The 14,752-nt window shown below is 39.4% G+C and overlaps 1 protein-coding gene across 1 annotated transcript in view; it reads left to right on the top strand.

Moving 5' to 3' along the window:
- The first annotated feature begins 312 nt into the window (after positions 1-312).
- The window catches only part of LOC140737298 (retinoic acid receptor RXR-gamma-B-like), a 272,784-nt gene continuing 258,344 nt past the window's right edge, over positions 313-14,752 (top strand). Inside the window, exon 1 of the mRNA XM_073063703.1 lies at positions 313-485. Within this exon, the coding sequence (XP_072919804.1) occupies positions 458-485 (28 nt within the window). The 5' untranslated portion in view covers positions 313-457. The remainder of the gene's footprint in view (positions 486-14,752) is intronic.

Raw genomic sequence — 14,752 nt, forward strand, 5'->3', positions numbered from 1 at the left:
AGGGAATTGATGAATATGCATCATGTACAGGTAGAAGAGATATAATTTAATTCAGCATCATGTTCTGCGCAAATATCTTGAGCTGAAGGGCCTGTTCCTTTGCTGTTATCCCGTAGAAACTGAGGGGAAATATTTTAAGTTTTAAAACTCACAAATATCTCGGCAGACAAAGTCGGAGAAGAGGAAGAAAGGGGTGCTGGAAATAGCAACGGCCAACTTCTCTCCAAACACACATACACACACAAACACACTTTTTCTACCCCCCCCACCCCCTCTACCCCTCCCCCTCTCAGGCCCCTTCTGATTGAAGAGGCTCAGAGTACAGTGAGCCAGTGGCAGGGAGAGAGGCGCTGGCCAGTCGTAGAAAGGCCATATTCCAGCGGCCGGCAGCAAATGATCCTTTCTACCCCGCTTCGGGGTACAGCTGAGGGCCGAGAGGGGGTTCCATTCCTGCGCCATGGACACCGGGACCTACCTCCACCTCAGTGAGTCTGCCTTGTTTATCTTGTATCTGTTTAAAAATAATTAGGAAGGGGAGGTGGAGAGAGAAAGCCCTCCCAGTTTCTGTATTTCAGATAGGGCTTGTTGTGGTATGTGGGGAATGCGTGCGGCTGGGGCTCTGCATATGTGCGTACATACATATACATAGTCTCCCTGTCCGAACACAGAGCTGAGACGGGGACGCGCACAGGCGTGGCAAACTGCCAGATCAGCCCTGACACCTGAACTCTCCGTCGGCCTTCCCTCCCTCCTCAGCTCCACACTCGTGTGTCTCCCACCGCATTAGAAAGGGGGAGTGGTGCAACCTCTCCCCCTCACTTCCTCAGGTTGCTGGGTCTTGGGTGCATGGAGCTGTCGAAGTCAGGTTCAGGTGATTTATGCTGCTTCCCTCGCCGCGGCCGAAGCGCGCCTGGGAAATTCAGCGCTCTTTCGCCGCAGTGTGGTACCGTTCCGGCTGGAGGGCCAGACCGCTTGCTGGAGCCCACCGGCCCCACCAGTCTGTTTCGTCAGCGGTTTGACCCCAGTCCAAGTGAGTTAGCTAGAAGCAGCACCCCACAGTCGGTCATTGGAGCCTCTCGATTTATATATAGGAGCCGTTACCAGACAGGCTGGGAACAGAAATAAATTGGCGTTTGTTCGCTGGCAGAGGTAGAGAGGGAGGGGATAAGGGGTGGTGTACTTAAGGGAGGAAAGAGAGGGAAGGGGACAGTGAACGCGATGGAGGGAAAGAAAGTGTTGAGGAAGGAGGGATTATTTTGTAGCGGCGGAGTTCTGTGGCTGACCTTGTTTCATCCGTCAGCTTGCCCTTAGAATCAAAACACCAGGTTTATATGTCGAGAAATATGTTATTTTGTGCAGCAGTACAGTGCAATACATAAAACACTGTAAATTACAAATAACAGTACAACAGAGGAATAATGAGGAAGTGGTCATGGACTGTTCAGAAATCTGGATGGTGGATGGGAGGAAGCTGTTCCTGAAACATTGAGTGTGGCCCTTAAGGCTCCTGTGTCACCTCCTCATAGTAGTAACCAGAAGAGGGAATGTTTCTTCAGCTTCTTTTGATCCTGCACATTGGAACCACCATATCGTGGTGATGCAGCCTGTCAGAATGCTTTCCACCATAAGATATAGGATCAGAATAAGGCTGCTTGGCTCATTGAGTCTGCTCCCATTTCATATTGGCTGATCCAATTTTCCTCTCAACCCCAATCTCCTGCCTTCTCCCTGTATCCATTCCTGCCCTGGCCAATCAAGAATCTATCAATCTCTGCCTTAAATATACAATGACGAATTGGCCTCCTCAGCTACCTGTGGCAAGAATTCTACATCACCACTTTCTGGTTAAAGAAATTTCTCATCATCTCCGTTCTAAAAACATTCCCCTCTATTCTGAAGATATTGTCCTCTGCTCTTAGACTATCCCACCATAGGAAACATCCTCTCCACATCCACTCTATCAAGGTCTTTCACCTTGATTGGTTTCAATGAGGTCACCCCTCATTCTTTTGAATTCCGATTAATACAGGCCCTGAGCCATCAAATGCTCTTCATATGACAAGCCTGGAATCATTTTCATGAACTTCTTTGTAATGCTTTACAGTTTCAGCGCATCCGTTATAAGATAAGGAGCCCAAACTGCTCACAATACTGAGTCCTCACCAGTGCTTTATAAAGTCTCAGCATTACATCAGTGCTTTTGTATTGTAGTCCTCTTGAAATGAATGCTAACATTTTTTTTGTAATTTATTTTTCTATTGAAGTTCATTATCATTTTACAATATTTTTTATTCAGAAGAAAAAAAGATTTACAGAGTGCAACACATAAATACATCTCAACATAACTTGTGTACATTCATATATTGTGATAAAATTGATCAAAATGTTGTAGCATATCATATAAAGGTATACCACTCTAATCAAAAATTTAAAGATAGGTCATATATCATTAAAAAAAAATTTTTATATAAAAAAGTCAACCCCCTACCAACTACCAAAGAAAAAAGCCGATGGATGATAATGGATAAATTAGAAAAGAAAACATATTCACTTAAGAAGAGAAGATAAAAATATACATAAAAGTCTGTGCACTGTTAAACTTTATAAATTGGAAAAGTAATTTAGGAAAGGTCCCCAAATATAAAAAGATTGTTTCAAATTTAAGACTGAGCAGCAGATCTTTTCTAAATTTAAATAAGACATAATATCACGTAGCCATTGAAGATGTGTAGGAGGGGTAGACTCCTTCCATTTAAGCAAGATTGCTGTCCTTGCTAAAAGAGAGGTAAAAACTAAAACCTGTTGGTTAGAAGTATTTAAAGTTATATCTTCATCTGCAATAATACCAAACAAGGCAGTAAGGGGATTTGGGTCAAATTGGACCCTAAAAAGTTGTGAGAAGGTATGGAATACTTCCCGCCAAAACTTTTCAATTTTAGGGCAAAACCAAAACATGAATTAAAGAGGCATCAGCAGAGTTACATTTATTACAAAGTGGAGAAACATTCGGATAAAAACTGGACAGCTTCTTTATACGCTGATGATATTTTACTTTTTATCTCTAACACTGAAACTTCTTTACCTTTGGTTCTTTCTTTAATCTCCCAGTTCTTTTTCAGGATATAAGCTGAACCTACATAAAAGTGAGCTATTTCCTTTAAATTATCTAATGTCATCAAAATGCCAAATTTCTGTTCAAAGTTGTTACAAGTCAATTTACATATTTAGGTGTAACAATTACTAAAAACTTCAAGAACTTATTCAAAGAAAACTTAAACCATTTATTGAATTATGTGAAAAAGTCACTTTCTAAATGGTCCCCTCTTTCTTTATCCCTAATTGGTCGAATTAATTCGATTAAAATGAAGATTCTTCCTAAATTTTTATATCTTTTTCAGGCCTTACCTATTTTTATTCCTAAGACGTACTTTGATTCTTTAGATTTAATTTTAACCTCTTATATTTGGAATAATAAACAAGCTCGTTTAAGTAAAGTTTACTTACAAAGAAATAAAGAGATGGGTGGACTAGCCCTACCCAATTTTAGGTTTTACTATTGGGCTGCCAATATAAGGAATATTACTTTCTGGTCCTATTATATTTATCGTAAAGATTGCCCATCATGGGTCTCCTTAGAAGTTAATTCTGTAAAAAATTCCTCTATTGTCTCTCTTCTTGGATCATACTCTTCTTTTTCAGCAAATAAAATAACAGATAACATAATTGTGAAGTTCATTATCAAACAAACATTTCCATAAGATGTATTTCAGATATTGTACATATATATCAAAGAGTCATATTTGCCACAAATTTCCACATAATATTTATCTAAGGTATACACTTATAGAAAAGAGAGGAAAGAAAGAACAAGAAAAAGGAGAAAACTATGTACAAGTAGGGAGTGATCCTTTTTTTTTGCAACATATTTGTGAGAATAAAATCAGGCCTATGAGGTGTTATGTAGTTAAACTATTTTTCTCAGTATGAATCAAATTGTTCCAACTTATGATTAACAGATGCTGTTATCTTCTCCTTTGTAAATCCATTATAATTTCCATCCATCCATTTAAAGTTGGGCTCTCCTGTGATAACCATTTCCTGGTAAGAGTCTTTTTACCAGCCACCAGCAGTATATTCATTAAATATTTATCTCTTTTCAACCATACTTGAGGTATATACTCAAAATATATGGTCTTACTTTCTAAGGGTATTTCACATTTAAAAATGTCTTGTAGGGCATTTGGTATCCCAATCCAATAGTCTTTGATAACAGGACATTCCCAGAAAATATGATAATGGTTTGCATTTTGATTTCCACAATTTCTCCAGCAAACAGGGAGGTTACTATCATAATGGAATTTCTGAGAGGGTGTAATAAAATACCTTATTAAGTTTTTCCATCCAAACTCCCTCCAGTTCCATTGATACCTCCATATTATTGTCCATTCTTCCTCAGATATGATTATCCCTCCTTCCTTCTTCCATTTTGTTTTAATGTATGAAGTTGAATGTGTTTTAAGGATTGACAAACCCTTATACACGCTTGAAATGATTCTACTACCGTTATCTGAATTCTATGCTTTTCTAAATAGCTCTATCAAACATGTACTTGCCTTGGTTACATTTTTAACCCTCCTATTAACATATTGTTGCATCTGTAAATACTGATAAAAGTCTTGTTTTTCTAATAAGTGTTTGGCTTTAAGCATTTCAAAACTGAACAGTGTTCCTTCTTTCATTATATTGTGAAGAATTGTTATTCCTTTAGCTGTTCAATCCTTACATCTAGCATCCGGTTTATTCGGCGTAAAATCCGGGTCATATGCACACCATTTAAGAATTGCAATATCTCCCTCTTGTTTATATTCTTTAATAATAGTTTTCCATATTTTAAGAGTCCATTTCACCCATGGGTTATCAATAGTATTTACGTATGGGGATGGGAAGTATCCCCTCCTCAATGTTTTTCCATTTAGTGCCATATGATGGGTTGCACCAGCATATCACAGCTCTCAACTGTGCTGCAAAATAATAACCTCTAAGAGAAGGTAGGCCCCATCCCCCCCTTTTCCTTGGCTAATTGCAAAGTTTTGAGACGAGCTCTAAGCCTTTTACCTTGCCATATATATCTTGATAACATTTTGTTCCATTCGTTGAATTGATTTCCATTAATCTCTATTGGTAGGATCTGAAAGAGATATAATAGTGTGGGCAGTATATTCTTGAACTGAGACTTAAAAAAAAAGGAATTAGGTTCCATCTTGTTATATCTTGCTTAATTTTTTTATATATAGGCTGACAATTGCATTCTGATAAGTTTGCCAAATCTTTTGGCATAATGATGCCCAAATATTTGAAAGACTCTGTTTGCCATGCCCAGGAGTATTTACTTTCAATTTCTCTTGGTGGGCTGTAGTTATATGAAAATAATTGGGTTTTATCTATGTTGATTTTGTGTCCTGATAATTGACCATATTGTTCAAAGGTTTGCATCAATTTAGGTAAAGAGTATGTTGGTTGCCCTAAGTAGATCAAAATGTCAGCCGTGTAACAGGCCAATTTATGATCTGCCCTTTAGTAGTAATTCCCCAATATCTTCATTTTGTCTGATGTATTGAGCTAATGGTTCCAGATATAATGTGAAGAGTAGCGGTGACCATGCACAACCCTGTCTCATGCCCCTTTCTAGGGTAAAACTATTTGATAAATATCCATTGATTTTAATCCTAGCAGTAGGGTTGTCATATAGAGCCTGTATAGTTTTAATAATTGTGTCATGGAAACCAAATCTATGTAAAACTCTGTAAAGAAAATTCCAATTAACCGAATCAAATGCCTTTTTAGCATCCACACTTATCACTGTTGCTTCGATTTTATTCTTTGTATATGATCCAAAATGTGATGTGTCCTTCATATATTATCTTGTGTTTGGCATTGTTGTATAAAGCCTGTCTGATCCTTATGTGTCAGTATGGGTAGAAACTCTTTGAATCGTTTGGCCATGATGGAGGTAAATAATCTATAATCTATATTAAGAATGGATATTGGTCTAAATGACCCACATTCCATTTTATTCTTGCCTTTTGCTATAGCTGAGATTATCGCTTCCTTCCAGCTGGGTGGCATTTGTGCCTTTTTTAGAGCCCAGTTCAGTGTGGGGAGTAAGACAGGAATTAACTCATTTTTAAATTCTTTGTACCACTCTGCCATATACCCATCTGAACCTGGTGACTTGCTTAATTTAAGCCTACTAATGCAGCTTTTAGTTCAACTTCAGTTATATCCGCAGTCATTGTTCTATTTTGTTCTTCGCTTAAATTAGAGAATTCAGGAAGGTGTCAATTTGGGTTATGCTTCCCCCGGAACTTTGGAATATTGAGTTTTATAAAATACTTCAAAAGCTTCTTGAATTTCGCTTAGCTTATTTTTTATCACTTTTGTTCTTGGATCCCTAATTCTATGAATTGTATTTTCTGCTATCTTTTTTTTCAGTTTTCACGCCAGTATTTTCATAGACTTAGATCCACTTTCTCTGTCTCTGTTTCAGAAACAAATTTTTCCTGATTTCTTGCGTAGCCAAACTTTTAATTTCATTCCTAGTTTTTAAAATTTCCTCTAATGTATCCTGTGCCAAATTCAATTTGTGTTTTTTTCCTAGTTCCTTCAGCCTATTTTGTAATTTCTCTAATGTTTTATTCCTTATTTTTTTCTTATATGAAGATATCGCTATAATTTTCCCTCTTAAGACAGCCTTCAGAGTATCCCATAAAATGGGAGGTGAAACCTCTCCATTATCATTGAATTCTAAGTAAAGACCAATTTCTTTTTTAATTTGTTCCTATAAGTAGGGATCATTGAGTAGACTTTAATTTAGTTTCCAAATAGTATTCTTTGGTTGTAGGCCAAAATCAGCAGATAAATATATAAGTGCATGGTCACTTACATCTATTGTCCCAATTCCACAGGTGTTTATTTTGTCTTTGTCTTTTCCAAATGTTATGAAATAGTCTATTCTTGTATATACAGAATGGGGGGCAGAATAATGAGTGTAATCCCTTTCTGTCGGGGAAAAGGTCCCTCCATATATCAATTAGACCAACATCCACAAAAAATCTATTAACTTTCTTAGGTAAGGATTTTGTTTCATGGGTTTTTCTATTCGAAGAGTCTAACTTTGGTTGTAATTGTAAATTTAAGTCTGCCCCACATATCAGATCTTCTGTTTCCATTACCCTAATATTAGTAATTTTCTGAAAGAAACTAGTATCACTTCCTGGGGTGCCTATATAATCAATAGAAAACTGAATTTCTGTCTATATTCCCCCTTACCAGAATATATCTGCCCTCCTTATCTCCCATTTTAAATACTTTTTCAAAATTTAGCTTGCTTGAGATAAGAATAGCAACTCCTCTCCTATGTCCTGATTTATATGAGGAGAAAAATTAGTGAAGCTCATTCTCTTCTGTTTTCCATGCTCATTATCACTTAAGTGAGTTTCCTGTAAATATACTACATGGGCTTGTTCTTTTTTCATTTTGGATAGAATTTTACTGCGTTTGATTCGATTGGCATTTGATAAGGTTCCACATGATAGGCTTATTCAGAAAGTCAGAAGGCATGGGATCCAGGGAAGTTTGGCCAGGTGCATTCAGAATTGGCTTGCCTGCAGAAAGCAGAGGGTCGTGGAGGAGGGAGTACATTCCGATTGGAGGGTTGTGACTAGTGGAATCCCACAAGGATTGGTTCTGTTACCTCCACTTTTCGTGAATTTTATTAACGACCTGGATGTGGGGGTAGAAGGGTGGGTTGGCAAGTTTGCAGATGACACAAAGGTTGGTGGTGTTGTGGATAGTGTAGAGGATTATCGAAGATCGCAGAGAGACATTGATAAGATGCAGAATTAGGCTGAGAAGTGGCAGATGGAGTTCAACCCGGAGAAGTGTGAGGTGGTACACTTTGGGAGGATAAACTCCAAGGTAGAGTACAATGTAAATGGCAGGATACTTGGTAGTGTGGAGGAGCAGAGGGATCTGGTGGTACATGTCCACGGATCCCTCAAAGTTGCCTCACAGGTAGATAGGGTAGTTAAGAAAGCTTATGGGGTGTTAGCTTTCATAAGTCGATGGATAAAGTTTAAGAGTTGCGAGGTAATGATGCAGCTCTATAAAACGCAAACACGAGGAAATCTGCAGATGCTGGAAATTCAAGCAACACACATAAAATACTGGTGGAACATAACAGGCCAGGCGGCATCTATAGGAAGAAGCGCTGTCGACATTTCGGGCCGAGACCCTTTGCCTGGCCTGCTGTGTTCCACCAGCATTTTGTGTGTGTTGCAGCTCTATAAAACTCTGGTTAGGCCACACTTGGAGTACTGTGTCCAGTTCTGGTCACCTCACTATAGGAAGGATGTGGATGCATTGGAAAGGGTACAGAGGAGATTTACCAGGATGCTGCCTGGTTTAGAGAGTATGCATTATGATCTGAGATTAAGGGAGCTAGGGCTTTACTCTTTGGAGAGAAGGAGGATGAGAGGAGACATGATAGAGCTATACAAGATATTAAGAGGAATAGATAGAGTGGACAGCCAACGCCTCTTCCCCAGGGCACCACTGCTCAATACAAGAGGACATGGCTTTAAGGTAAGGGGAGGGAAGTTCAAGGGGGATGTTAGAGGAAGGTTTTTCACTCAGAGAGTAGTTGGTGCATGGAATGCACTGCCTGAGTCAGTAGTGGAGGCAGATACACTGGTAAAATTTAAGAGACTACTAGACAGGTATATGGAGGAATTTAAGGTGGGAGGATATATGGGAGGCAGGGTTTAAGGGTCGGCACAACATTGTGGGCTGAAGGGCCTGTATTGTGCTGTACTATTTTATGTTCTATATTCTATTGACATTAAAATAAATGAATTTTACTTTGTCCTTAGCCATGTGAATTTATCTGTCAATATATCATTGAAATTAACCGAATAAAACTTAATCGATCTACTCTCTGAACAAATAAGAACCAAGAAACGCGAATAATAAAAAAAGGTAAAAAAGGTGTGGTTCCAACGCTGAGGTCTCTAGTAGATGACCTTGGGTTGAGCTAGAGGAAACGTCTAGCTGTGGGGGATAGCCCCTCCTACCGGTGAGTTGAGGGCCCCCATTGCAGTACCCATAAAAGTAAGTGAACTTTTGTCCATTACACAGAAAAGATTTCCCTATGTATTCCTCCCATATATATATATTCTCATTTAGGTGGGGAAAATAAAGTGAATGAATGAATTTTAAAAAAATTGAGTAATATAAAATCCACATTATAATAAGTATTTCTTGAGATAGGTATGGCACCGTCTATTTTTGCTTCCGTTTAGCTTATCAACACTTTTAAAGTTAGCCAAACCTTATGGCTCTTCTGGAAGGGGTGAGAGATGTCTTCGGAAAACTCACAGTCTCTTCCTGATATTCCTCTCTTGCCCACCTCACGTCCCCTGCTTTCTCGGTTCTCTTACTATTTCCCAAGCAGAGTGGGTTAACTGCTCAGTCAGGCTTTCCCTCGGTTTGATCACGCTGACGGGCAGCCCTCTGGCCTTCATGTCTGTAGTTGCCTCTTCCACTGTCTGATATAGTTGTGTCCCATCTTCATAAATCACTCGCAGTTTAGCAGGGTACAGAGTTTGGAATCTAGTCTTTTCTTGCTTTACTTCAGAGTATTCCTTGCGTTTCTGCAGGACTGCTGGGTGGGGGGGTAATCTTGATCGAAGTATATTCATTTCCCATTCAAAAACACCCTCTTCTTTCCCCAGGCCATTCGTAGAATCTCGGTCTTGTCGGTCTTGGTATTGTATCGAAGGAATCTAATTACTAGTGAGCGTGGCTTATCTTCTCTGTCTCCAGTAGGCCTCGGGACGAGTGCACAATGTGCCCTCTCAATTTCAAGCTCCATAGTCGAGGGAATCTCCAGCGCATCCCGCAGCAACTTTCCTACAAACTCCATCATAGACAAACCCTCCGCTCCTTCGGGAACATTGTATATCCTGATATTTTTCTGTCGTGATCTTCTCTCCTGGTCAAGCAGTTTACTTTTTTGTTGATTTAATATTTTTATTGTCTTACTTAGTATCCATTCCACATTTTGCACGCGATCTTCCACCTTCTTAATTCGTGTCTCTGCCACTGCTATTTTTTGATTGACATTGACAAGCTCTGACTTGATATCATTTAGTTGCTGTTTTATATCTTTTTGGAATCCCCATATCTCTTCCAGAATTTTTATCATATTTGCCACTTCGCCTGAACGAGGCCCATCGTCAGCCTCGCAATCATGCGTTCGGGTAGAAGAACCGCTCACTGCACCTCTCTCGTCCATAGGCTCTGCAGTGATGCTTTTTTTATCTCCATTCTTGCCCCCTGATCAATTCAGATATTTTCGAAAGATATTATATTTGATGGATTAACGGGGCAAAATATGCATTTTTCTGGCGGAGCTATTGATTTAAGCTGCTATTCTGGATGATGATGTCACCGGAACCCCCTGAATGCTAACATTTCATATGCTTTATCACCACAGACTCAACCTGCAAATTAATCTTTAGGGAATCCTGCACAAGGATTCCCAAGTCCCTTTGCGTCTCAGTTTTTTGTATTTTCTTTTACCAAAGTGCATGACCATACACTTCCTGACACTGTGTTCCCTCTGCTATTTCTTTGCCCATTTTCATAATATGTGTAAGTCCTTTTGTAGCCTCTCTCCTTCCTCAGAACCACCAGTCCCTCCACCTATCTTCATATTATCTGCAAACTTTGCAGCAAAGCTACAAATTTCATCATCTAAATCATTGATATATAATGCAAGAAGAATCGGTCCTAACACAGACCCCTGATATTATCACAGACCCCCTAATATTATTGGGCTATCTTACTTTAGTATTCCATCTTTACCTTCTTAATGACTTTTTAGTTGTCTCCTGTTGGTTTTTAAAAGCTTCCCAATCCTCTAACTTTCCATTAATTTTTGGTCTATTATATACCCTCTCTTTGGCTTTTATTTGGCTTTGATTTCTCTTGTTAGCCATGATCGTGTTATCTTTTCTTTAGAATACTTCTTTCTCTTTGGGATGTATATATCATGTGCTTTCTGAATTGCTTCCAGAAATCCCAGCCATTGTTGCTCTGCCATCATCTCTCCCAGTGTTCTTTTCCAACCAATTCTGGCCTTTCTGATGCCTCTTTAATTCCCTTTACCCCACTGTAATACTAATGCATCTGACTATAGCTTCTGCTTCTCAGATTTCAGGGTGAATTCGATCATGTTATGATTGCTTTCTCCTAAGGGTTCTTTTGACTTATGCTCTCTAATCAATTCTAGTTCATTGCACAACACTCAATCCAAATCAGGATGATGTGCGACTTGGAAAACTTGTTAAGCTGAGGAGGGAGCAGTTACTGATAGATGACACTAAGATTGGTGGTACAGTGGACAGTGAAGAAGGTTATCTAAGATTACAGCAGGATCTTGATGGACTTTAATTCCAGTAAATGTGAGGTGTTTTATTTTGGGCAGACAAACCAGGGCAGGATGTTACGCAGTAAATGATAGGGCTGTGGAGGGTGTTATATAAGATCATAAGACATAGGAGCAGTATTAGGCATTCATCCCATTGAGTCTGCTCCTCCGTGGCTGATCCAGGTTCCCTCTTTAAAGAAGAGAAGGAGACAAATGACAGGATATTATTAGCTGGTAAGCCTGCCTTGGTCAGATTCTTGAGTCTGTTATTAAGGATGACGTTCTGGGGTACTTGCAAGTGCATGATAAGAGGCTGAAGCCAGCATAGTTTCCTTAAGGGGAGATCATCCCTGACAAATCTGTTGGAATTCTTTGAGGAAGTAACAAGCAGGATAGACAATTCAGGATCAGTGGGAGTTGTTCACTTGGATTTTCAGAAAGCCCTTGACAGGCTGCCGCACACGAGGCTGCTAAACAAGGTAGGAGTCTAGGGTATTGCAGTCTGATACTAGCATGGATAGAAGATTGGCTGACTACCAGGAGCCAAAGATGAGAATAAAGGGAGCCTTTTTTGGTTGGTTCCCAGTGACTAATGTTATTCCACAGGGGCCAGAGTCAGATCTGCTACTTTTCACATTATGTGTTAATGATCTGGATGATGCAATTGATGGCTTTGTGGCCATGCAGATGATATAACAATAGATGGAGGGGTAGGTAATGTTGAGGAAGTAGGAAGTCTGCAGAAGAACTTGGATAGGTTGGGAGAATGGGCAAAGAAGTGGCAAATGGAAAATGGCATAAAAAAGTGTATGGCTATGCACTTTGTCAGAAGGAATAAAGGTGTAGACTACTTTGTAAATAGGGAGGAAATTCAGAAATTGGAAGTACAAAAGGGACCTGGGAGTCATAGTTCAGGATTTCCTGAAGGTTAAGTTGCAGGTTGAACATAGAACATAGAATAGTACAGCACATTACAGGCCCTTCAGCCCACAATGTTATATAACCAGATAACAATTACAGCACGGAAACAGGCCATCTCAGCCCTTCTAGTCCGTGCCGAACGCTTACTCTCACCTAATCCCATTGACCCGCACTCAGCCCATAACCCACCATTCCTTTCCTGTCCATGTACCTATCCAATTTTGCTTTAAATGACAGTACCAAACCTGCCTCTACCACTTCTGCTGGAAGCTCATTCCACACAGCTACCACTCTCTGAGCAAAGAAATTCCCCCTCATGTTACCCTTAAACTTTTGCCGCCTAAGTCTCAACTCATGTCCTCTTGTTTGAATCTCCCCTACTCTCAATGGAAAAAGCCTATCCACATCAACTCTATCTATACACCTCATAATTTTAAATGCCTCTATCAAGTCCCCCCTCAACCGTCTATGCTCCAAAGAATAAAGACCTAACTTGTTCAATCTTTCCCTGTAATTTAGGTGCTGAAACCCAGGTAACATTCTAGTAAATCTTCTCTGTACTTTCTCTATTTTGTTGACATCTTTCCTATAATTCAGTGACCAGAACTGTACACAATACTCCAAATTCAGCCTTACCAATGCCTTGTACAATTTTAACATTACATCCCAACTCCTATACTCAATGCTCTGATTTATAAAGGACAACATACCAAAAGCTTTCTTCACCACCCTATCCACATGAGATTCCACCTTCAGGGAACTATGCACCATTATTCCTAGATCACTCTGTTCTACTGCATTCTTCAATGCCCTACCATTTACCACGTATGTCCTATTTGGATTATTCCTACCAAAATGTTGCACCTCACACTTATCAGCATTAAACTCCATCTGCCATCTTTCAGCCCACTTTTCTAATTGGCCTAAATCTCTCTGCAAACTTTGAAAACCTACTTCATTATCCACAATGCTTACCTTAGTAATATCTGCATACTTACCTTAGTAATCACACTTACCTTAGTAATATCTGCATACTTACTAATCCAATTTACTACCCCATCATCCAGATCATTAATGTATATGACAAACCACATTGGACCCAGTACAGATCCCTGAGGCACACCACTAGTCACTGGCCTCCAACCTGACAAACTCTCTGTTTGTCACCGGCCTCCAACCTGACAAACTCTCTCAAACATCCACCACTACTCTCTGGCATCTCCCATGCAGCCACTGTTGAATCCATTTTACTACTTCAATATTAATACCTAACGATTGAACCTTCCTAACTAACCTTCCATGCGGAACCTAGTCAAAGGCCTTACTGAAGTCCATATAAACAACATCCACTGCTTTACCCTCGTCAACTTTCCTAGTAACCTCTTAAAAAAATTCAATAAGATTTGTCAAACATGACCTTCCACGCACAAGTCCATGTTGACTGTTCCTAATCAGACCCTGTCTATCCAGATAATTATATATACCATCTCTAAGAATACTTTCCATTAATTTACCCACCACTGACGTCAAACTGACAGGCCTATAATTGCTAGGTTTACTCTTAGAACCCTTTTTAAACAATGGAACCACATGAGCAATACGCCAATCCTCCGGCACCATCCCTGTTTCTGATGACATTTGAAATATTTCTGTCAGAGCCCCTGCTATTTATACATTAACCTCCCTCAAGGTTCTAGGGAATATTCTGTCAGGACCCGGAGATTTATCTACTTTTATATTCCTTAAAAGCGCCAGTACTTCCTCCTCTTTAATCGTCATAGTTTCCATAACTTCCCTACTTGTTTCCCTTACCTTACACAATTCAATATCCTTCTTAGTGAATACTGAAGAAAAGAAATTGTTCAAAATTTCCCCTATCTCTTTCGGCTCCACACATAGCTGTCCACTCTGATTCTCTAAGGGACCAATTTTATCCCTCATTATCCTTTTGCTATTAATATAACTGTAGAAACCCTTCGGATTTATTTTCACCTCACTTGCAACCTCATCTTCTTTTAGTTTTTCTAATTTCTTTCTTAAGATTCTTCTTACATTCTTTATATTCCTTGAGCACCTCATTTACTCCATGCTGCCTATATTTATTGTAGATATCTCTCTTTTTCCTAACCAAGTTTCCAATATCCCTTGAAAACCATGGCACCCTCAAACTTTTAACCTTCCCTTTCAACCAAACAGGAACATAAAGATTCAGTACCCTCAAAATTTCACCTTTAAATGACCGCCATTTCTCTATTACATCCTTCCCATAAAACAAATTGTCCCAATCCACTCCTTCTAAATCCTTTCACATCGCCTCAAGTTAGCCTTTCTCCAATCAAA

This window comes from Hemitrygon akajei, chromosome 12 (assembly GCF_048418815.1).
Source record: "Hemitrygon akajei chromosome 12, sHemAka1.3, whole genome shotgun sequence".
In the NCBI taxonomy this organism is placed as follows: domain Eukaryota; kingdom Metazoa; phylum Chordata; class Chondrichthyes; order Myliobatiformes; family Dasyatidae; genus Hemitrygon; species Hemitrygon akajei.